The 25,050-nt window shown below is 49.4% G+C and overlaps 1 protein-coding gene across 2 annotated transcripts in view; it reads left to right on the plus strand.

Moving 5' to 3' along the window:
* Positions 1–25,050, plus strand: part of ICA1L (islet cell autoantigen 1 like) — a 56,995-nt gene that overhangs the window by 11,920 nt on the left and 20,025 nt on the right. For both annotated transcript variants that reach the window (XM_088462093.1, XM_088462092.1), the window contains exons 3-4: positions 15,548–15,671; positions 15,827–16,025. In XM_088462093.1, the coding sequence (XP_088318219.1) occupies positions 15,548–15,671; positions 15,827–16,025 (323 nt within the window). The remainder of the gene's footprint in view (positions 1–15,547; positions 15,672–15,826; positions 16,026–25,050) is intronic.

Genomic DNA, 25,050 nt, shown 5'->3' on the forward strand with positions numbered 1-25,050 from the left:
TTACTAGCATGGCTGTATGTATGTATGTATTACTAGCATGGCTGTATGTGTGTGAGTATGTATTACTAGCATGGCTGTATGTATGTATTACTAGCATGGCTGTATGTATGTATTACTAGCATGGCTGTATGTATGTATTAGTAGCATGGCTGTATGTATGTATTAGTAGCATGGCTGTATGTATGTATTAGTAGCATGGCTGTATGTATGTATTAGTAGCATGGCTGTATGTATGTATTAGTAGCATGGCTGCATATGTGTGAGTATGTATTACTAGCATGGCTGTATGTGTGTGAGTATGTATATATGTATTACTAGCATGTGTGTATTACTAGCATGGCTGTATGTGTATGTATGTATGTATTACTAGCATGTGTGTATGTATGCATTACTAGCATGGCTGTATGTGTATGTATGTACAGTCAGGTGCATAAATATTGGGACATTGACAGAATAATCATATTTTGGCCTCTAGTCACCACCACAATGGCTTTGAAATGAAACAAACAAGATGTGATTTACCTGCAGACTTTCAGATTTAATTTGAGGGTAATTACATCCAAATCAGGTGAACGGTGTAGGAATTACAATGGTGGGAGGCTCATATAGAAACCGTTGTAATTCCTACACCGTTCACCTGATTTGGATGTAATTACCCTCAGATTATATCTGAAAGTCTGCAGGTAAATCACATCTTGTTTGTTTCATTTCAAAGCCATTGTGGTGGTGACTAGAGGCCAAAATATGACAATTCTGTCAATGTTCCAACCTGACTGTATATGCAGAAAAACTTTTGCTATCGGCACTGACAACGATATACTTCAAATTTATGTGTGTATGTATGTATTACTAGCATTGCTGTATGTGTGTATGTATGTATTACTAGCATGGCTGTATGTGTGTGAGTATGTATTACTAGCATTGCTGTATGTGTGTGAGTATGTATTACTAGCATGGCTGTATATGTGTGAGTATGTATGTATTACTAGCATGGCTGTATATGTGTGAGTATGTATGTATTACTAGCATTGCTGTATGTATGTATGTATTACTAGCATGGCTGTATATGTGTGAGTATGTATGTATGTATGTATTACTAGCATTGCTGTATGTATGTATGTATTACTAGCATGGCTGTATATGTGTGAGTATGTATGTATGTATTACTAGCATGGCTGTATATGTGTGAGTATGTATGTATGTATTACTAGCATGGCTGTATGTGTGTGTGTGTGTATGTATGTATGTATTACTAGCATTGCTGTATGTATGTATGTATTACTAGCATGGCTGTATATGTGTGAGTATGTATGTATGTATTACTAGCATGGCTGTATGTGTGTGTGTGTGTATGTATGTATGTATTACTAGCATGGCTGTATGTGTGTGTGTATGTATGTATGTATGTATTTATTACTAGCATGGCTCTATGTGTGTATGTATGTATTACTAGCATGTCTGTAGTTGTGTGAGTATGTATTTATTACTAGCATGGCTGTATGTGTGTGTATGTATGTATTACTAGCATGGCTGTATGTATGTATTACTAGCATGGCTGTGTGTATGTATGTATTACTAGCATGGCTGTATGTGTGTATGTACGTATTACTAGCATGTCTGTAGTTGTGTGAGTATGTATGTATGTATGTATGTATTACTAGCATGGCTGTATGTGTGTGTGTATGTATGTATTTATTACTAGCATGGCTGTATGTGTGTATGTATGTATTACTAGCATGGCTCTATGTGAGTATGTATTTATTACTAGCATGGCTGTATGTGTGTGTGTATGTATGTATGTATTACTAGCATGGCTCTGTGTGTATGTATTACTAGCATGGCTGTATGTGTGTATGTATTACTAACGTGTGTATGAGTATGTATGTATTACTAGCATGTATGTATTACCAGCATGGCTGTATGTGTGTGAGTATGTATTACTAGCATGGCTTCATATGGGTGAGTACGTATGTATTACTAGCATGGCTGTATGTGTGTGAGTATGTATGTATTACTAGCATGTGTGTATGTGTGTATTACTAGCATGGCTCTATGTGTGTATGTATGTATTAGTAGAATGGCTGTATGTGTGTGTATGTATGAATGTATTACTAGCATGGCTGTATGTGTGTATGTATATTACTAGCATGGCTGTATGTATGTATTACTAGCATGGCTGTATGTGTGTGAGTATGTATGTATGTATTACTAGCATGGCTGTATGTATGTATTACTAGCATGGCTGTATGTGTGTATGTATTACTAACGTGTGTATGAGTATGTATGTATTACTAGCATGTATGTATTACCAGCATGGCTGTATGTGTGTGTGTATGTATGTATGTATGTATGTATTACTAGCATGGCTCTGTGTGTATGTATTACTAGCATGGCTGTATGTGTGTATGTATTACTAACGTGTGTATGAGTATGTATGTATTACTAGCATGTATGTATTACCAGCATGGCTGTATGTGTGTGAGTATGTATTACTAGCATGGCTTCATATGGGTGAGTACGTATGTATTACTAGCATGGCTGTATGTGTGTGAGTATGTATGTATTACTAGCATGTATGTATGTATGTATTACTAGCATGGCTGTATGTATTTATTACTACCATGGCTGTATGTGTGTATGTATTAGTAGCATGGCTGTATGTATTTATTACTACCATGGCTGTATGTGTGTATGTATTAGTAGCATGGCTGTATGTATGTATTACTAGCATGGCTGTATGTGTGTATGTATGTATTACTAGCATGGCTGTATATGTGTGAGTATGTATGTATTACTAGCATGGCTGTATGTGTGTGAGTATGTATGTATTACTAGAATGTGTGCATGTGTGTATTACTAGCATGGCTGTATGTATGTATTACTAGCATGTGTGTATGTGTATATTACTAGCATGGCTGTATGTGTGTATGTATGTATTACTAGCATGGCTGTATGTGTGTGTATGTATGTATTACTAGCATGGCTGTATGTGTGTGAGTATGTATTTATTACTAGCATGGCTGTATGTATGTATTACTAGCATGGCTCTATGTGTGTATGTATTACTAACGTGTGTATGAGTATGTATGTATTACTAGCATGTATGTATTACCAGCATGGCTGTATGTGTGTATGTATGTATGTATGTATGTATGTATTACTAGCATGGCTGTATGTATTTATTACTACCATGGCTGTATGTGTGTATGTATTAGTAGCATGGCTGTATGTATTTATTACTACCATGGCTGTATGTGTGTATGTATTAGTAGCATGGCTGTATGTATGTATTACTAGCATGGCTGTATGTGTGTATGTATGTATTACTAGCATGGCTGTATATGTGTGAGTATGTATGTATTACTAGCATGGCTGTATGTGTGTGAGTATGTATGTATTACTAGAATGTGTGCATGTGTGTATTACTAGCATGGCTGTATGTATGTATTACTAGCATGGCTCTATGTGTGTATGTATGTATTACTAGCATGTGTGTATGTGTATATTACTAGCATGGCTGTATGTGTGTTAATGTATTACTAGCATGGCTGTATGTGTGTGTATGTATGTATTACTAGCATGGCTGTATGTATGTATTACTAGCATGGCTGTATGTGTGTATGTATGTATTACTAGCATGGCTCTATGTGTGTATGTATGTATTACTAGCATGGCTCTATGTGTGTGAGTATGTATGTATTACTAGCATGGCTCTATGTGTATGTATGTATTACTAGCATGGCTGTATGTGTGTGAGTATGTATGTATGTATTACTAGCATGGCTCTATGTGTGTATGTATTACTAGCATGGCTGTATGTGTGTGAGTATGTATTACTAGCATGGCTCTATGTGTGTATTACTAGCATGGCTGTATGTGTGTATGTATGTATTACTAGCATGGCTGTATGTATGTATTACTAGCATGGCTGTATGTGTGTATGTATGTATTACTAGCATGGCTCTATGTGTGTATGTATGTATTACTAGCATGGCTCTATGTGTGTGAGTATGTATGTATTACTAGCATGGCTCTATGTGTATGTATGTATTACTAGCATGGCTGTATGTGTGTGAGTATGTATGTATTACTAGCATGGCTCTATGTGTGTATGTATTACTAGCATGGCTGTATTTGTGTGAGTATGTATTACTAGCATGGCTGTATGTATGTATGTATTACTAGCATGGCTGTATGTATGTATTACTAGCATGGCTGTATGTGTGTATGTATGTATTACTAGCATGGCTCTATGTGTGTATGTATGTATTACTAGCATGGCTCTATGTGTGTGAGTATGTATGTATTACTAGCATGGCTGTATGTGTGTGAGTATGTATGTATTACTAGAATGTGTGCATGTGTGTATTACTAGCATGGCTGTATGTATGTATTACTAGCATGGCTCTATGTGTGTATGTATGTATTACTAGCATGTGTGTATGTGTATATTACTAGCATGGCTGTATGTGTGTTAATGTATTACTAGCATGGCTGTATGTGTGTGTATGTATGTATTACTAGCATGGCTGTATGTATGTATTACTAGCATGGCTGTATGTGTGTATGTATGTATTACTAGCATGGCTCTATGTGTGTATGTATGTATTACTAGCATGGCTCTATGTGTGTGAGTATGTATGTATTACTAGCATGGCTCTATGTGTATGTATGTATTACTAGCATGGCTGTATGTGTGTGAGTATGTATGTATGTATTACTAGCATGGCTCTATGTGTGTATGTATTACTAGCATGGCTGTATGTGTGTGAGTATGTATTACTAGCATGGCTCTATGTGTGTATTACTAGCATGGCTGTATGTGTGTATGTATGTATTACTAGCATGGCTGTATGTATTACTAGCATGGCTGTATGTGTGTATGTATGTATTACTAGCATGGCTCTATGTGTGTATGTATGTATTACTAGCATGGCTCTATGTGTGTGAGTATGTATGTATTACTAGCATGGCTCTATGTGTATGTATGTATTACTAGCATGGCTGTATGTGTGTGAGTATGTATGTATGTATTACTAGCATGGCTCTATGTGTGTATGTATTACTAGCATGGCTGTATTTGTGTGAGTATGTATTACTAGCATGGCTGTATGTATGTATGTATTACTAGCATGGCTGTATGTATGTATTACTAGCATGGCTGTATGTGTGTATGTATGTATTACTAGCATGGCTCTATGTGTGTATGTATGTATTACTAGCATGGCTCTATGTGTGTGAGTATGTATGTATTACTAGCATGGCTGTATGTGTGTGAGTATGTATGTATTACTAGAATGTGTGCATGTGTGTATTACTAGCATGGCTGTATGTATGTATTACTAGCATGGCTCTATGTGTGTATGTATGTATTACTAGCATGTGTGTATGTGTATATTACTAGCATGGCTGTATGTGTGTTAATGTATTACTAGCATGGCTGTATGTGTGTGTATGTATGTATTACTAGCATGGCTGTATGTATGTATTACTAGCATGGCTGTATGTGTGTATGTATGTATTACTAGCATGGCTCTATGTGTGTATGTATGTATTACTAGCATGGCTCTATGTGTGTGAGTATGTATGTATTACTAGCATGGCTCTATGTGTATGTATGTATTACTAGCATGGCTGTATGTGTGTGAGTATGTATGTATGTATTACTAGCATGGCTCTATGTGTGTATGTATTACTAGCATGGCTGTATGTGTGTGAGTATGTATTACTAGCATGGCTGTATGTATGTATGTATTACTAGCATGGCTGTATGTATGTATTACTAGCATGGCTGTATGTGTGTATGTATGTATTACTAGCATGGCTCTATGTGTGTATGTATGTATTACTAGCATGGCTCTATGTGTGTGAGTATGTATGTATTACTAGCATGGCTCTATGTGTATGTATGTATTACTAGCATGGCTGTATGTGTGTGAGTATGTATGTATTACTAGCATGGCTCTATGTGTATGTATGTATTACTAGCATGGCTCTATGTGTGTGAGTATGTATGTATGTATTACTAGCATGGCTCTATGTGTATGTATGTATTACTAGCATGGCTCTATGTGTGTATGTATTACTAGCATGGCTGTATTTGTGTGAGTATGTATTACTAGCATGGCTGTATGTATGTATGTATTACTAGCATGGCTGTATGTGTGTGAGTATGTATTACTAGCATGGCTGTATGTGTGTATTACTAGCATGGCTGTATGTGTGTATGTATGTATTACTAGCATGGCTGTATGTATGTATTACTAGCATGGCTGTATGTGTGTATGTATGTATTACTAGCATGGCTCTATGTGTGTATGTATGTATTACTAGCATGGCTCTATGTGTGTGAGTATGTATGTATTACTAGCATGGCTCTATGTGTATGTATGTATTACTAGCATGGCTGTATGTGTGTGAGTATGTATGTATGTATTACTAGCATGGCTCTATGTGTGTATGTATTACTAGCATGGCTGTATTTGTGTGAGTATGTATTACTAGCATGGCTGTATGTATGTATGTATTACTAGCATGGCTGTATGTATGTATTACTAGCATGGCTGTATGTGTGTATGTATGTATTACTAGCATGGCTCTATGTGTGTATGTATGTATTACTAGCATGGCTCTATGTGTGTGAGTATGTATGTATTACTAGCATGGCTCTATGTGTATGTATGTATTACTAGCATGGCTGTATGTGTGTGAGTATGTATGTATTACTAGCATGGCTCTATGTGTATGTATGTATTACTAGCATGGCTCTATGTGTGTGAGTATGTATGTATGTATTACTAGCATGGCTCTATGTGTATGTATGTATTACTAGCATGGCTCTATGTGTGTATGTATTACTAGCATGGCTGTATTTGTGTGAGTATGTATTACTAGCATGGCTGTATGTATGTATGTATTACTAGCATGGCTGTATGTGTGTGAGTATGTATTACTAGCATGGCTGTATGTATGTATTACTAGCATGGCTGTATGTATGTATTACTAGCATGGCTGTATGTATGTATTAGTAGCATGGCTGTATGTATGTATTAGTAGCATGGCTGTATGTATGTATTAGTAGCATGGCTGCATATGTGTGAGTATGTATTACTAGCATGGCTGTATGTGTGTGAGTATGTATATATGTATTACTAGCATGTGTGTATTACTAGCATGGCTGTATGTGTATGTATGTATGTATTACTAGCATGTGTGTATGTATGCATTACTAGCATGGCTGTATGTGTATGTATGTACAGTCAGGTGCATAAATATTGGGACATTGACAGAATAATCATATTTTGGCCTCTAGTCACCACCACAATGGCTTTGAAATGAAACAAACAAGATGTGATTTACCTGCAGACTTTCAGATTTAATTTGAGGGTAATTACATCCAAATCAGGTGAACGGTGTAGGAATTACAATGGTGGGAGGCTCATATAGAAACCGTTGTAATTCCTACACCGTTCACCTGATTTGGATGTAATTACCCTCAGATTATATCTGAAAGTCTGCAGGTAAATCACATCTTGTTTGTTTCATTTCAAAGCCATTGTGGTGGTGACTAGAGGCCAAAATATGACAATTCTGTCAATGTTCCAACCTGACTGTATATGCAGAAAAACTTTTGCTATCGGCACTGACAACGATATACTTCAAATTTATGTGTGTATGTATGTATTACTAGCATTGCTGTATGTGTGTATGTATGTATTACTAGCATGGCTGTATGTGTGTGAGTATGTATTACTAGCATTGCTGTATGTGTGTGAGTATGTATTACTAGCATGGCTGTATATGTGTGAGTATGTATGTATTACTAGCATGGCTGTATATGTGTGAGTATGTATGTATGTATGTATTACTAGCATTGCTGTATGTATGTATGTATTACTAGCATGGCTGTATATGTGTGAGTATGTGAGTATGTATGTATGTATGTATGTATGTATTACTAGCATTGCTGTATGTATGTATGTATTACTAGCATGGCTGTATATGTGTGAGTATGTATGTATGTATTACTAGCATGGCTGTATGTGTGTGTGTGTGTATGTATGTATGTATGTATTACTAGCATTGCTGTATGTATGTATGTATGTATTACTAGCATGGCTGTATATGTGTGAGTATGTATGTATGTATTACTAGCATGGCTGTATGTGTGTGTGTGTGTATGTATGTATGTATTACTAGCATGGCTGTATGTGTGTGTGTATGTATGTATGTATTTATTACTAGCATGGCTCTATGTGTGTATGTATGTATTACTAGCATGTCTGTAGTTGTGTGAGTATGTATTTATTACTAGCATGGCTGTATGTGTGTGTATGTATGTATTACTAGCATGGCTGTATGTATGTATTACTAGCATGGCTGTGTGTATGTATGTATTACTAGCATGGCTGTATGTGTGTATGTACGTATTACTAGCATGTCTGTAGTTGTGTGAGTATGTATGTATGTATGTATGTATTACTAGCATGGCTGTATGTGTGTGTGTATGTATGTATTTATTACTAGCATGGCTGTATGTGTGTATGTATGTATTACTAGCATGGCTCTATGTGAGTATGTATTTATTACTAGCATGGCTGTATGTGTGTGTGTATGTATGTATTACTAGCATGGCTCTGTGTGTATGTATTACTAGCATGGCTGTATGTGTGTATGTATTACTAACGTGTGTATGAGTATGTATGTATTACTAGCATGTATGTATTACCAGCATGGCTGTATGTGTGTGAGTATGTATTACTAGCATGGCTTCATATGGGTGAGTACGTATGTATTACTAGCATGGCTGTATGTGTGTGAGTATGTATGTATTACTAGCATGTGTGTATGTGTGTATTACTAGCATGGCTCTATGTGTGTATGTATGTATTAGTAGAATGGCTGTATGTGTGTGTATGTATGAATGTATTACTAGCATGGCTGTGTGTGTGTATTACTAGCATGGCTGTATGTATGTATTTCTAGCATGGCTGTATGTATGTATTTCTAGCATGGCTGTACGTGTGTGAGTACGTACGACTATGTATTACTTTCACCACTGTGTGTGTGAGTATATGGATGTATGTATGTACTTATTACAAACATGGCTCTGTGACAGTATGTGTATACAGTATGTATGTGTTACTAACATTGCACAGCTGTGTGTATATGTATATATTTATAACTAGCACACCACGGCTGTGTGTGTGTGTATGTATGTATGTGTGTGTATATATATATATATATATATCTGTAAAATAAGTATTGATCACATCAACATTTTTCTCAGTAAATATATATGTAATGGGGATATTGTAATTAAATTTTCACCAAATGTCAGCAACAACCCATACATGCAAAGGGATCACATCATAGATGTCCATAAAATAAGTTATGTGTAATAATGTGAAATGACACAGGGAGAAAGTATTGACACACTTACTGAAATGTATTTAATACTCCGTACAAAAGCCTTTGTTGGTAATGACAGGTATAAGACGCCTCCTGTATGGAGAAACTAGTCGCACGCATTGCTCAGGTGTGATTTTGGCCCATTCTACCACTCAAACAGTCTTCACATCTTGGAGGTTCCGTGGCCTCTTCTATGGACTCTGATCTATAGTTCTCTACATAGATTTTCTATTGGATACAAGTCAGGTGATTGGCTGTGATTGGCTGGGCCATTCCAGCAGCTTTATGTTATTTCTCTGATACCAGGTGAGTGTGTCCTTGGCTGTGTGTTTGGGATCATGGTCTTGCTGTAATGTCCGCCCTCGTTTCATCTTCAGCATCCTGGTAGATGGCAGCAGATTGTTATCAAGAAGTCTTGGTACATTTTTCCATTCATCCTTCCTTCAAGTATAACAGTACCGTATGCTGAAATACAGCCCCACACCATGATGTTCCCACCTCCAAACTTCACTGTTGGTATGGTGTATTTGGGGTGATGTGCAGTGCCATTTCTCCTCCATACATGGCATCCAAAGAGTTCATTTGTGGTCTCATCTGACCAGACTATATTCTCCCAGTATTTCACAGGCTTGTCCAAATGTTGTGCAGCAAACTTTAAACGAGCTTCAACATGCTTTTTCTTCAGCAATGGAGTCTTGCGTGGTGAGCGTGCATACAGGCAAAGTATTGTCCCTTGTGGGGCAGTCGGGCTACTACCTAGTTCATTAGGAGGTCATTGACATAGTCATATTAACCTCCACTGTTACGGACTCCAAGTACTTAGAGGCTCTTATGTATTTAGAGAAGGTCCTCGTGATCCGGTGTTGGACAAGATAGCCTCTAGGTAGCGCCCCGGTATATTGTCTGCCTTCTGCACCAGGCCGTCTACCTTCTAGATTAAGGAGTTCTTCCTCTATGGGTCCTGGGTCCTGACATAGGTGACCTTAGTCCGCCATACAGTTGGCAGGTCTGTTGCCGCAGGTTGGGGTGGATTTTCACTTGGGAACCCCAGCGTGGGGTGAGGATGGCCGAGTGGTCTAGGGCACAATCTCTACTGGAGACGTGTGTTCAGATCCCACTTCTGACAAACAACCTACTACTTATTTCTCTGTTTGTGGCACTTTATCATTAAGAGATTAACCGCTCAAGGGTAGTGTTCCCGTCTATGGACCAGCACAGCCCAGGTTTATTCCCTCTGATGCCGGTTCTTGACTTACCTTTTTTGACGTGTGTGCTGGTCTTTCTTTTCCATCTTCTCCTCGCTCCTACCATTGGCTTGCTAACTTAAACTGGCTGGAGTGGGAACCTGGGGGCTGCTGAGAAGAAAATAAGTAACTCTCTTTGGTGCCCAGACTCTCCTCTCCAGGCTACATCCAGAGTGATCCCTGTGCCCCCTATTGAGTCGAAGACCATAAATCCCCTTTTTCAACTATGTCCAACTCTTCAAGCCCACAGTTATTACGTCACCGCGCCTGCACTGTGAGCATCCACATCCCAGCACCCGCACTGCGTGCACCCACATCCTAGTGCCCCATTACAGCCCTTTTTGCCCCCTCGGTCATTAGTATACCTGCAATGAGCTGTTGCGTGCGCACAGTTCTGGAGCAATGATAAAACACGCCGGATACACTCCACAAACCAGCGCACATTGGCCTCATAGACTGGAACAACCCATGGAATTCTTTGCCCAAAATTTTAATCCATGAAGCAGAATGTTTTTTTTTTTTTATCAATTTCTATTGATTTAACAAAATGTGAATTCACCAGCGATTTTCAGCAATCTCCGAGCTGTTACCAATCGTCAGTCTATTATAATGAATGATTGTGGCAAAGATCCACTACTAGGAGACCAGGATAGATGTAGCGTAATACGACGTATGGAGACTCTCCTGGACTTGTCAGATCCTGCTTTTCCCATGTCCCCAGTATCCGCCCCGACACTTACTAGGAGACCAGGATAGATGTAGCGTAGTACGACGTATGGAGACTCTCCTGGACTTGTCAGATCCTGCTTTTCCCATGTCCCCAGTTTCTCCCCCGACACTTACTAGGAGACCAGGATAGATGTAGTGTAGTACGACGTATGGAGACTCTCCTGGACTTGTCAGATCCTGCTTTTCCCGTGTCCCCAGTATCCGCCCCGACACTTACTAGGAGACCAGGATAGATGTAGTGTAGTACGATGTATGGAGACTCTCCTGGACTTGTCAGATCCTGCTTTTCCCGTGTCCCCAGTATCCGCCCGACACTTACTAGGAGACCAGGATAGATGTAGCGTAGTACGACGTATGGAGACTCTCCTGGACTTGTCAGATCCTGCTTTTCCCATGTCCCCAGTTTCCCCCCCGACACTTACTAGGAGACCAGGATAGATGTAGCGTAGTACGACGTATGGAGACTCTCCTGCACTTGGCAGATCCTGCTTTTCCCGTGTCCCCAGTATCCGCCCGACACTTACTAGGAGACCAGGATAGATGTAGCGTAGTACGACGTATGGAGACTCTCCTGCACTTTGCAGATCCTGCTTTTCCCGTGTCCCCAGTATCCGCCCGACACTTACTAGGAGACCAGGATAGATGTAGCGTAGTACGACGTATGGAGACTCTCCTGCACTTTGCAGATCCTGCTTTTCCCGTGTCCCCAGTATCCGCCCGACACTTACTAGGAGACCAGGATAGATGTAGCGTAGTACGACGTATGGAGACTCTCCTGGACTTGTCAGATCCTGCGTTTCCCGTGTCCCCAGTATGCGCCCCGACACTTACTAGGAGACCAGGATAGATGTAGCGTAGTACGACGTATGGAGACTCTCCTGGACTTGTCAGATCCTGCTTTTCCCGTGTCCCCAGTATCCGCCCCGACACTTACTAGGAGACCAGGATAGATGTAGCGTAGTACGACGTATGGAGACTCTCCTGCACTTGGCAGATCCTGCTTTTCCCGTGTCCCCAGTATCCGCCCGACACTTACTAGGAGACCAGGATAGATGTAGCGTAGTACGACGTATGGAGACTCTCCTGCACTTGGCAGATCCTGCTTTTCCCGTGTCCCCAGTATCCGCCCGACACTTACTAGGAGACCAGGATAGATGTAGCGTAGTACGACGTATGGAGACTCTCCTGGACTTGTCAGATCCTGCGTTTCCCGTGTCCCCAGTATGCGCCCCGACACTTACTAGGAGACCAGGATAGATGTAGCGTAGTACGACGTATGGAGACTCTCCTGGACTTGTCAGATCCTGCGTTTCCCATGTCCCCAGTATCCGCCCCGACACTTACTAGGAGACCAGGATAGATGTAGCGTAGTACGACGTATGGAGACTCTCCTTGACTTGTCAGATCCTGCTTTTCCCGTGTCCCCAGTATCCGCCCCGACACTTACTAGGAGACCAGGATAGATGTAGCGTAGTACGACGTATGGAGACTCTCCTGGACTTGTCAGATCCTGCTTTTCCCATGTCCCCAGTTTCCCCCCCGACACTTACTAGGAGACCAGGATAGATGTAGCGTAGTACGACGTATGGAGACTCTCCTGGACTTGTCAGATCCTGCTTTTCCCGTGTCCCCAGTATCCGCCCGACACTTACTAGGTGTAAAAACTGCATCAGTCTCATCGCGGGAGAATCCGACGTCTTCCGTTGCCTGATTACCCCGTTACTAACACTGTGACTATGCAGAATAATGAAAGGTTCTGCAGTGACATTAATGAAATAGCAGAAAGCTCTCAATATTCAGCAAAATCAAAGTGTTAACAAATGAATTAACCATCTAATTAAAGACCTCCGATTCTGGAACATGGGAAAATACTTGTTACATTCATTTCTGTTGAGTGACTCCTTCACCTGGGGAAACAACATCCATAGACTCTCCTGTTATACACGGCATTTAGGGATTGTCATGTAAGCTCTGACGAGCAGGACCCTCCTCCCTCATGTGCTTCTCCTTACATTGTCTTCTACACCTTACTCCCCATAAGGGCACCTAACACGTGACTGCTGACTCCCGGCTGCTTATTGTGAGTGTAATAATCGCTATTGCAGCAATGTATATACATCGTGTCCTTGTCCTGCACTGTAATGTACTGTCAGTTACTCGTTTCTTGTTCACTTATTAGTACTATGTAAGGCGCTGCGGAACACTTGTGGCGCCATATAAACAAAGGGGATGTAGTTATGAGGTCTAAATCCCGATGGCTGAATCCCGACAAGGGAATTAAAATAGGCGTCAAAATACCGACACCTATCTTAATCCCGACGCCGTAACACAGAAAGACAGCTTCCCGAACGAGGCAAGTCCGGGGCGTCCTTCGTGTTAATGGCGGGGGGGGGGGGTTAGGTTACATAGCGGGGTTAGCGTTAGGATTTGGGGGGAGGAGGTGAGGGTTGGGTACCACTGGGGGGTTAGGGTTAGGCACTGGGGGGAGGGGTTAGGTTACATAGCGGGGTTAGCGTTAGGATTTGGGGGGAGGAGATTAGGGTTAGGCACCCCTAGGAGGGAGGGTTGGGTACCACTGGGGGGTTAGGGATAGGCACTAAGGGGGGGGATTAGGTTACATAGTGGGGTTAGCGTTAGGATTTGGGGGGAGGAGATTAGGGTTAGGCACCCCTAGGAGGGAGGGTTGGGTACCACTGGGGGGTTAGGGTTAGGCACTAAGGGGGGGGGGATTAGGTTACATAGCGGGGTTAGCGTTAGGTTTTGGGGGGGGAGGATAGGGTTAGGCACCCCTAGGAGGGGAGGGTTGGGTACCACGGGGGGTTAGGGTTAGGCACTAAGGGGGGGAGATTAGGTTACATAGCGGGGTTAGTGTTAGGATTTGGGGGGAGGAGATTAGGGTTAGGCACCCCTAGGAGGGAGGGTTGGGTATCACTGGGGGGTTAGGGTTAGGCACTAAGGGGGGGGATTAGGTTACATAGCGGGGTTAGCGTTAGGATTTGGGGGGAGGAGGTTAGGGTTAGGCACCCCTAGGAGGGAGGGTTGGGTACCACAGGTGGGTTAGGGTTAGGCACTAAGGGGGGAGGGTTAGATTACATAGCGGGGTTAGCGTTAGGATTTGGGGGGAGGAGGTTAGGGTTAGGCACCCCTAGGAGGGAGGGTTAGGTACCACTGGGGGGTTAGGGCTAGGCACTAACGGTTAGGGTGCAGGGAGGGGGGGGGTTAGGCTACAAGCAAGGAGTGTTAGGGGGAGGGTAAGTATACTTACCTGACCCCTGTCGGGATACCAACCATCGGGATGGTGCTGTGGGTATACTGACAGGAGGCACCCTGACAGTCGGTATTACATACCCATCCCAAATAAAGGATAATAAATGTGTTTGCTGATTGTGTTTTCTAGGTTTGGAAAGCAGTTTTTATTAGTTTGGCTTTAGTCACTTTGATGATTTAGAATATTTTGTTATGACAGGTGTGTAGTGGATGAGCCCGATGTCCGTTCTGCCGGTAATCTCCTGTCACTGTGTTGCGCTCTCCCTGAGTCGGCAATGTCACTGTGTTGCGCTCTCCCTGAGTCGGCAATGTCACTGTGTTGCGCTCTCCCTGAGTCGGCAATGTCACTGTGTTGCGCTCTCCCTGAGTCGGCAGTGTCACTGTGTTGCGCTCTCCCTGAGTCGGCAGTGTCACTGTGTTGTGCTCTCCCTGAGTCGGCAGTGTCACTGTGTTGTGCTCTCCCTGAGTCGGCAGTGTCACTGTGTTGCGCTCTCCCTGAGTCGGCAGTGTCACTGTGTTGCGCTCTCCCTGAGTCGGCAGTGTCACTGTGTTGCGCTCTCCCTGAGTCGGCAGTGTCACTGTGTTGCGCTCTCCCTGAGTCGGCAGTGTCACTGTGTTGCGCTCTCCCTGAGTCGGCAGTGTCACTGTGTTGCGCTCTCCCTGAGTCGGCAGTGTCACTGTGTTGCGCTCTCCCTGAGTCGGCAGTGTCACTGTGTTGCGCTCTCCCTGAGTCGGCAGTGTCACTGTGTTGCGCTCTCCCTGAGTCGGCAATGTCACTGTGTTGCGCTCTCCCTGAGTCGGCAATGTCACTGTGTTACGCTCTCCCTGAGTCGGCAATGTCACTGTGTTACGCTCTCCCTGAGTCGGCAATGTCACTGCTGTTTCCTTTTCCTCAGAGCTGTCCCAGGAGGAACATGACTTTGGGCTGCACCTGAAGGTACACGCTCAGCAGAACAGCTCCCAGGCCGGGAAGATGATGAAAGCCGCTGGTAACGCTCTGTGTTCTGCCGCCGGCCAGAGGTACGCTCTTTTATGGTGGAAGCAGCAATGACCGCCTGGTAAAGGCTAGTTTGATGTTTTGAAATACTTTGAATGTTAATCAGTATAAGTCATCTGCGAACAGATGAAGGCTAAACGTACGTCAAGTAACTGTGGCGTTACCTTATGCTTTCCAGGCTAACCCTCTGTGCTCCACTGACGCGCCTTCAACAAGAAATGGCCACCTTTACCGGATGGGCAGTCTCCGATACCCTGCTGACCATCAACCACATGGAGAAGTCTCGGACTGAATACAGAGGGGCCCTGCTGTGGATGAAAGACGTCTCCCAAGAGCTGGACCCAGACACCTGCAAGCAGATGGAGAAGTTCAGAAAGGTGGGCAGGGAGTCTCCAGGACAGATGGTTTATAAATAATGGCAGCATGAAGATATTTTATCATTATACATATATACATGCAAGAGGGACATGTTCTGCACATCTCATAATCCAGATATATGTGAAAGGGACTTGGGTATAGAGGTGCAGACAGGGAAATGTATCACCTGGCTGGGATCGGGAAGCGGGGTGCTTTCTGTTACTCTGCTGCTAATGGCACTATGGGACACTGGAACCATGGGGTATAGAGGTGCAGGAAATGTATCCCCTGGCTGTGATCGGGAAGCGGGGTGCTTTCTTATACTTTACTGCTAATGGAACTTTGGGACACTGGAACCATGGGGTATAGAGGTGAAGGTAGGGAAATGTATCCCCTGGATGGGAGCGGGAAGCGGGGTGCTTTCTGTTACTCTGCTGCTAATGGCACTATGGGACACTGGAACCATGGGGTATAGAGGTGCAGGAAATGTATCACCAGGCTGGGATCGGGAAGCGGGGTGCTTTCTGTTATACCCTTTTTACACCGACTGAAATATCCCGGGTTGATGCACGTGAACGCGCATGATCCCGGGAATTTCGTTGGTGTGAACGGATCAACCCGGGTCCAGTGACCCGGTGATCCGACCCTGCTCCATTGCAGGGTTTAGCGTGGGTTATTCCCGTGTCACCCTGCAATGTAAACGGCGCGGCCCGGCTCACGATGACCCAGGTCGCGCCGCATTCCGCCTGATTGGCTGGCTTCAGTGGCGCTCGGAGATGACATCTCCAAGCGGCCACTGCAAGCAGCGCCTGGCCGAGCGGGACGAAGCAGCGCACCCCACCCGCTCTCCCTGCTTCCGGACCGCTGCAGGATAAGGTAAGTAGGTCGCGGAGGTGGGAGGGAGGGGAAAAGCGCTGCCCACCGTCGCCGGGCAGCCGGGTCAGTTCTGAACGGTGCCGACTCGGGCATAGCCTGGGTCGGCGCCGCACTGTAAAAGGGGTATGACTCTGCTGCTTATGGCATTGCTGAACTGAGCGTTTATGGTTTTGTTACTCCTATCCTTGAGCCTAATTCAGGGTTATATGTAATGCTGATGTTTTCGCAATAACTCCCAGTAGTCTCTGCAGTGGGGTCAGAGGAGCATGTGCTGAGCTCTGATTGGAAGAGTCCTCTGACTGAGGCTGTGACTGCTGGTATGCCGGCTGCCTGAGGAGGCTGCTGGTGAGTACACTGTGTGGGCACTACAGGTGGCATAATGTGTGGGCACTATAGTGTAGCATAGTGTGTGGGGCACTATAGTGTAGCATAGTGTGTGGGGCACTACAGTGTAGTACAATGTGTCGGGCACCCACTGCATCTCCCTCTCCCCTCTCCCTCTCACCCACTGCCTCTTCCCTCTCCCTCTCACCCACTGCCTCTTCCCTCTCCCTGTCACCCACTGCCTCTTCCCTCTCCCTGTCACCCACTGCCTCTTCCCTCTCCCTGTCACCCACTGCCTCTTCCCTCTCCCTGTCACCCACTGGCTCTTCCCTCTCCCTGTCACCCACTGGCTCTTCCCTCTCCCTGTCACCCACTGGCTCTTCCCTCTCCCTGTCACCCACTGGCTCTTCCCTCTCCCTGTCACCCACTGGCTCTTCCCTCTCCCTGTCACCCACTGGCTCTTCCCTCTCCCTGTCACCCACTGCCTCTTCCCTCTCCCTGTCACCCACTGCCTCTTCCCTCTCCCTGTCACCCACTGCCTCTCCCTGTCACCTCTCACCCTGTCCTCTTCCCTCTCCCTGTCACCCACTGCCTCTTCCCTCTCCCTGTCACCCACTGCCTCTTCCCTCTCCCTGTCACCCACTGCTTCTACCTGTCACCTCTCACCCTCTCCCCTGTCACCCACTGCCTCTTCCCTCTCCCTGTCACCCACTGCCTCTTCCCTCTCCCTGTCACCCACTGCCTCTCCCTGTCACCTCTCACCCTCTCCCCTGTCACCCACTGGCTCTTCCCTCTCCCCGTCACCTCTCACCCTCTCCCCTGTCACCCACTGCCTCTTCCCTCTCCCTCTCACCCACTGCCTCTTCCCTCTCCCTGTCACCTCTCACCCTCTCCCGTCACCCACTGCCTATTCCCTCTCCCTGTCACCCACTGCCTCTCCCCTCTCCCTGTCACCCACTGCCTCTTCCCTCTTCCCTCTCCCTGTCACCCACTGCCTCTCCCTGTCACCTCTCACCCTGTCCCCTGTCACCCACTGCCTCTTCCCTCTCCCTGTCACCCACTGCCTCTTCCCTCTCCCTGTCACCCACTGCCTCTTCCCTCTCCCTGTCACCCACTGCCTCTTCCCTCTCCCTGTCACCCACTGCCTCTTCCCTCTCCCTGTCACCTCTCCCCTGTCACCCACTGCTTCTACCTGTCACCTCTCACCCTCTCCCCTGTCACCCACTGCCTCTTCCCTCTCCCTGTCACCCACTGCCTCTTCCCTCTCCCTGTCACCCACTGCCTCTTCCCTCTCCCTGTCACCCACTGCCTCTTCCCTCTCCCTGTCACCCACTGCCTCTTCCCTCTCCCCGTCACCTCTCACCCTCTCCCGTCACCCACTGCCTCTTCCCTCTCCCTGTCACCCACTGCCTCTTCCCTCTCCCTGTCACCCACTGCCTCTTCCCTCTCCCTGTCACCTCTCACCCTCTCCCGTCACCCACTGCCTCTTCCCTCTCCCTGTCACCCACTGCCTCTCCCCTCTCCCTGTCACCCACTGCCTCTTCCCTCTTCCCTCTCCCTGTCACCCACTGCCTCTTCCCTCTCCCTGTCACCCACTGCCTCTCCCTGTCACCTCTCACCCTGTCCCCTGTCACCCACTGCCTCTTCCCTCTCCCTGTCACCCACTGCCTCTTCCCTCTCCCTGTCACCCACTGCCTCTTCCCTCTCCCTGTCACCTCTCCCCTGTCACCCACTGCTTCTACCTGTCACCTCTCACCCTCTCCCCTGTCACCCACTGCCTCTCCCCTCTCCCTGTCACCCACTGCCTCTCCCCTCTCCCTGTCACCCACTGCCTCTCCCCTCTCCCTGTCACCCACTGCCTCTTCCCTCTCCCTGTCACCCACTGCCTCTTCCCTCTCCCTGTCACCCACTGCCTCTTCCCTCTCCCTGTCACCCACTGCCTCTTCCCTCTCCCTGTCACCCACTGCCTCTTCCCTCTCCCTGTCACCCACTGCCTCTCCCTGTCACCTCTCACCCTCTCCCCTGTCACCCACTGGCTCTTCCCTCTCCCCGTCACCTCTCACCCTCTCCCCTGTCACCCACTGGCTCTTCCCTCTCCCCGTCACCTCTCACCCTCTCCCCTGTCACCCACTGGCTCTTCCCTCTCCCTGTCACCTCTCACCCTCTCCCCTGTCATCCACTGCCTCTTCCCTCTCCCTGTCACCCACTGCTTCTCCCTCTCACCTCTCACCCTCTCCCCTGTCACCCACTGCCTCTCCCTTCTCCCTGTCACCCACTGCCTCTTCCCACTGCCTCTTCCCTCTCCCTGTCACCCACTGCCTCTTCCCTCTCCCTGTCACCCACTGCCTCTTCCCTCTCCCTCTCACCCACTGCCTCTTCCCTCTCCCTCTCACCCACTGCCTCTTCCCTCTCCCTGTCACCCACTGCCTCTCCCTGTCACCTCTCACCCTGTCCCCCACTGCCTCTTCCCTCTCCCTGTCACCCACTGCCTCTTCCCTCTCCCTGTCACCTCTCACCCTCTCCCGTCACCCACTGCCTATTCCCTCTCCCTGTCACCCACTGCCTCTCCCCTCTCCCTGTCACCCACTGCCTCTTCCCTCTCCCTCTTCCCTCTCCCTGTCACCCACTGCCTCTCCCTGTCACCTCTCACCCTGTCCCCTGTCACCCACTGCCTCTTCCCTCTCCCTGTCACCCACTGCCTCTTCCCTCTCCCTGTCACCCACTGCCTCTTCCCTCTCCCTGTCACCCACTGCCTCTTCCCTCTCCCTGTCACCCACTGCCTCTTCCCTCTCCCTGTCACCTCTCCCCTGTCACCCACTGCTTCTACCTGTCACCTCTCACCCTCTCCCCTGTCACCCACTGCCTCTCCCCTCTCCCTGTCACCCACTGCCTCTTCCCTCTCCCTCTTCCCTCTCCCTGTCACCCACTGCCTCTTCCCTCTCCCTGTCACCCACTGCCTCTTCTCTCTCCCTGTCACCCACTGCCTCTTCCCTCTCCCTGTCACCCACTGCCTCTTCCCTCTCCCCGTCACCTCTCACCCTCTCCCGTCACCCACTGCCTCTTCCCTCTCCCTGTCACCTCTCACCCTCTCCCTGTCACCCACTGCCTCTTCCCTCTCCCTGTCACCCACTGCCTCTTCCCTCTCCCTGTCACCCACTGCCTCTTCCCTCTCCCTGTCACCTCTCACCCTCTCCCGTCACCCACTGCCTCTTCCCTCTCCCTGTCACCCACTGCCTCTCCCCTCTCCCTGTCACCCACTGCCTCTTCCCTCTCCCTCTCCCCTCTCCCTGTCACCCACTGCCTCTTCCCTCTCCCTGTCACCCACTGCCTCTTCCCTCTCCCTGTCACCTCTCACCCTCTCCCGTCACCCACTGCCTCTTCCCTCTCCCTGTCACCCACTGCCTCTTCCCTCTCCCTGTCACCCACTGCCTCTTCCCTCTCCCTGTCACCCACTGCCTCTCCCTGTCACCTCTCACCCTGTCCCCTGTCACCCACTGCCTCTTCCCTCTCCCTGTCACCCACTGCCTCTTCCCTCTCCCTGTCACCCACTGCCTCTTCCCTCTCCCTGTCACCCACTGCCTCTTCCCTCTCCCCGTCACCTCTCACCCTCTCCCGTCACCCACTGCCTCTTCCCTCTCCCTGTCACCTCTCACCCTCTCCCTGTCACCCACTGCCTCTTCCCTCTCCCTGTCACCCACTGCCTCTTCCCTCTCCCTGTCACCCACTGCCTCTTCCCTCTCCCTGTCACCCACTGCCTCTTCCCTCTCCCCGTCACCTCTCACCCTCTCCCGTCACCCACTGCCTCTTCCCTCTCCCTGTCACCCACTGCCTCTTCCCTCTCCCTGTCACCCACTGCCTCTTCCCTCTCCCTGTCACCCACTGCCTCTTCCCTCTCCCTGTCACCCACTGCCTCTTCCCTCTCCCTGTCACCCACTGCCTCTTCCCTCTCCCTGTCACCCACTGCCTCTCCCTGTCACCTCTCACCCTGTCCCCCACTGCTTCTACCTGTCACCTCTCACCCTCTCCCCTGTCACCCACTGCCTCTCCCCTCTCCCTGTCACCCACTGCCTCTCCCCTCTCCCTGTCACCCACTGCCTCTCCCCTCTCCCTGTCACCCACTGCCTCTCCCCTCTCCCTGTCACCCACTGCCTCTTCCCTCTCCCTGTCACCCACTGCCTCTTCCCTCTCCCTGTCACCCACTGCCTCTTCCCTCTCCCTGTCACCCACTGCCTCTTCCCTCTCCCTGTCACCCACTGCCTCTTCCCTCTCCCCGTCACCTCTCACCCTCTCCCGTCACCCACTGCCTCTTCCCTCTCCCTGTCACCTCTCACCCTCTCCCTGTCACCCACTGCCTCTTCCCTCTCCCTGTCACCCACTGCCTCTTCCCTCTCCCCGTCACCTCTCACCCTCTCCCGTCACCCACTGCCTCTTCCCTCTCCCTGTCACCTCTCACCCTCTCCCTGTCACCCACTGCCTCTTCCCTCTCCCTGTCACCCACTGCCTCTTCCCTCTCCCTGTCACCCACTGCCTCTTCCCTCTCCCTGTCACCCACTGCCTCTTCCCTCTCCCCGTCACCTCTCACCCTCTCCCGTCACCCACTGCCTCTTCCCTCTCCCTGTCACCTCTCACCCTCTCCCTGTCACCCACTGCCTCTCCCCTCTCCCTGTCACCCACTGCCTCTCCCCTCTCCCTGTCACCCACTGCCTCTCCCCTCTCCCTGTCACCCACTGCCTGTCACCTCTCCCTGTCACCCACTGCCTCTTCCCTCTCCCCGTCACCTCTCACCCTCTCCCGTCACCCACTGCCTCTTCCCTCTCCCTGTCACCTCTGACCCTCCCCCCTGTCACCCACTGCCTCTTCCCTCTCCCTGTCACCCACTGCCTCTCCCCTCTCCCTGTCACCCACTGCCTCTCCCCTCTCCCTGTCACCCACTGCCTCTCCCCTCTCCCTGTCACCCACTGCCTGTCACCTCTCCCTGTCACCTCTCACCCTCTCCCCTGTCACCCACTGCCTCTTCCCTCTCCCTGTCACCCACTGCCTCTCCCCTCTCCCTGTCACCTCTCACCCTCTCCCCTGTCACCCACTGCCTCTCCCCTCTCCCTGTCACCTCACCCTCTCCCCTGTCACCCACTGCCTCTTCCCTCTCCCTGTCACCCACTGCTTCTCCCTGTCACCTCTCACCCTCTCCCTGTCACCCACTGCCTCTTCCCTCTCCCTGTCACCCACTGCCTCTTCCTGCCACCTCTCACCCTGTCCCGTCACGCACTGCCTCTTCCCTCTCCCTGTCGCCCACTGCCTCTCCCCTCTCCCTGTCGCCCACTGCCTCTCCCCTCTCCCTGTCGCCCACTGCCTCTCCCCTCTCCCTGTCACCCACTGCCTCTCCCCTCTCCCTGTCACCCACTGCCTCTTCCCTCTCCCTGTCACCCACTGCCTCTTCCCTCTCCCTGTCACCCACTGCCTCTTCCCTCTCCCTGTCACCCACTGCCTCTTCCCTCTCCCTGTCACCCACTGCCTCTTCCCTCTCCCTGTCACCCACTGCCTCTTCCCTCTCCCTGTCACCCACTGCCTCTCCCTGTCACCTCTCACCCTCTCCCCTGTCACCCACTGGCTCTTCCCTCTCCCCGTCACCTCTCACCCTCTCCCCTGTCACCCACTGGCTCTTCCCTCTCCCTGTCACCTCTCACCCTCTCCCCTGTCATCCACTGCCTCTTCCCTCTCCCTGTCACCCACTGCTTCTCCCTCTCACCTCTCACCCTCTCCCCTGTCACCCACTGCCTCTCCCTTCTCCCTGTCACCCACTGCCTCTTCCCACTGCCTCTTCCCTCTCCCTGTCACCCACTGCCTCTTCCCTCTCCCTCTCACCCACTGCCTCTTCCCTCTCCCTCTCACCCACTGCCTCTTCCCTCTCCCTCTCACCCACTGCCTCTTCCCTCTCCCTCTCACCCACTGCCTCTCCCTGTCACCTCTCCCCCTGTCCCCCACTGCCTCTTCCCTCTCCCTGTCACCCACTGCCTCTTCCCTCTCCCTGTCACCTCTCACCCTCTCCCGTCACCCACTGCCTATTCCCTCTCCCTGTCACCCACTGCCTCTCCCCTCTCCCTGTCACCCACTGCCTCTTCCCTCTCCCTCTTCCCTCTCCCTGTCACCCACTGCCTCTCCCTGTCACCTCTCACCCTGTCCCCTGTCACCCACTGCCTCTTCCCTCTCCCTGTCACCCACTGCCTCTTCCCTCTCCCTGTCACCCACTGCCTCTTCCCTCTCCCTGTCACCCACTGCCTCTTCCCTCTCCCTGTCACCCACTGCCTCTTCCCTCTCCCTGTCACCCACTGCCTCTTCCCTCTCCCTGTCACCTCTCCCCTGTCACCCACTGCTTCTACCTGTCACCTCTCACCCTCTCCCCTGTCACCCACTGCCTCTCCCCTCTCCCTGTCACCCACTGCCTCTTCCCTCTCCCTCTTCCCTCTCCCTGTCACCCACTGCCTCTTCCCTCTCCCTGTCACCCACTGCCTCTTCTCTCTCCCTGTCACCCACTGCCTCTTCCCTCTCCCTGTCACCCACTGCCTCTTCCCTCTCCCCGTCACCTCTCACCCTCTCCCGTCACCCACTGCCTCTTCCCTCTCCCTGTCACCTCTCACCCTCTCCCTGTCACCCACTGCCTCTTCCCTCTCCCTGTCACCCACTGCCTCTTCCCTCTCCCTGTCACCCACTGCCTCTTCCCTCTCCCTGTCACCTCTCACCCTCTCCCGTCACCCACTGCCTCTCCCCTCTCCCTGTCACCCACTGCCTCTCCCCTCTCCCTGTCACCCACTGCCTCTTCCCTCTCCCTCTTCCCTCTCCCTGTCACCCACTGCCTCTTCCCTCTCCCTGTCACCCATTGCCTCTTCCCTCTCCCTGTCACCCACTGCCTCTCCCTGTCACCTCTCACCCTGTCCCCTGTCACCCACTGCCTCTTCCCTCTCCCTGTCACCCACTGCCTCTTCCCTCTCCCTGTCACCCACTGCCTCTTCCCTCTCCCCGTCACCTCTCACCCTCTCCCGTCACCCACTGCCTCTTCCCTCTCCCTGTCACCTCTCACCCTCTCCCTGTCACCCACTGCCTCTTCCCTCTCCCTGTCACCCACTGCCTCTTCCCTCTCCCTGTCACCCACTGCCTCTTCCCTCTCCCCGTCACCTCTCACCCTCTCCCGTCACCCACTGCCTCTTCCCTCTCCCTGTCACCCACTGCCTCTTCCCTCTCCCTGTCACCCACTGCCTCTTCCCTCTCCCTGTCACCCACTGCCTCTTCCCTCTCCCTGTCACCCACTGCCTCTTCCCTCTCCCTCTCACCCACTGCCTCTTCCCTCTCCCTCTCACCCACTGCCTCTCCCTGTCACCTCTCACCCTGTCCCCCACTGCTTCTACCTGTCACCTCTCACCCTCTCCCCTGTCACCCACTGCCTCTCCCCTCTCCCTGTCACCCACTGCCTCTCCCCTCTCCCTGTCACCCACTGCCTCTCCCCTCTCCCTGTCACCCACTGCCTCTCCCCTCTCCCTGTCACCCACTGCCTCTCCCCTCTCCCTGTCACCCACTGCCTCTTCCCTCTCCCTGTCACCCACTGCCTCTTCCCTCTCCCTGTCACCCACTGCCTCTTCCCTCTCCCTGTCACCCACTGCCTCTTCCCTCTCCCTGTCACCTCTCACCCTCTCCCTGTCACCCACTGCCTCTTCCCTCTCCCTGTCACCCACTGCCTCTTCCCTCTCCCCGTCACCTCTCACCCTCTCCCGTCACCCACTGCCTCTTCCCTCTCCCTGTCACCTCTCACCCTCTCCCTGTCACCCACTGCCTCTTCCCTCTCCCTGTCACCCA

The sequence above is a fragment of the Taudactylus pleione genome, unplaced genomic scaffold (genome assembly GCF_031769625.1).
Source record: "Taudactylus pleione unplaced genomic scaffold, aTauple2 ptg001149l, whole genome shotgun sequence".
NCBI lineage: Eukaryota > Metazoa > Chordata > Amphibia > Anura > Myobatrachidae > Taudactylus > Taudactylus pleione.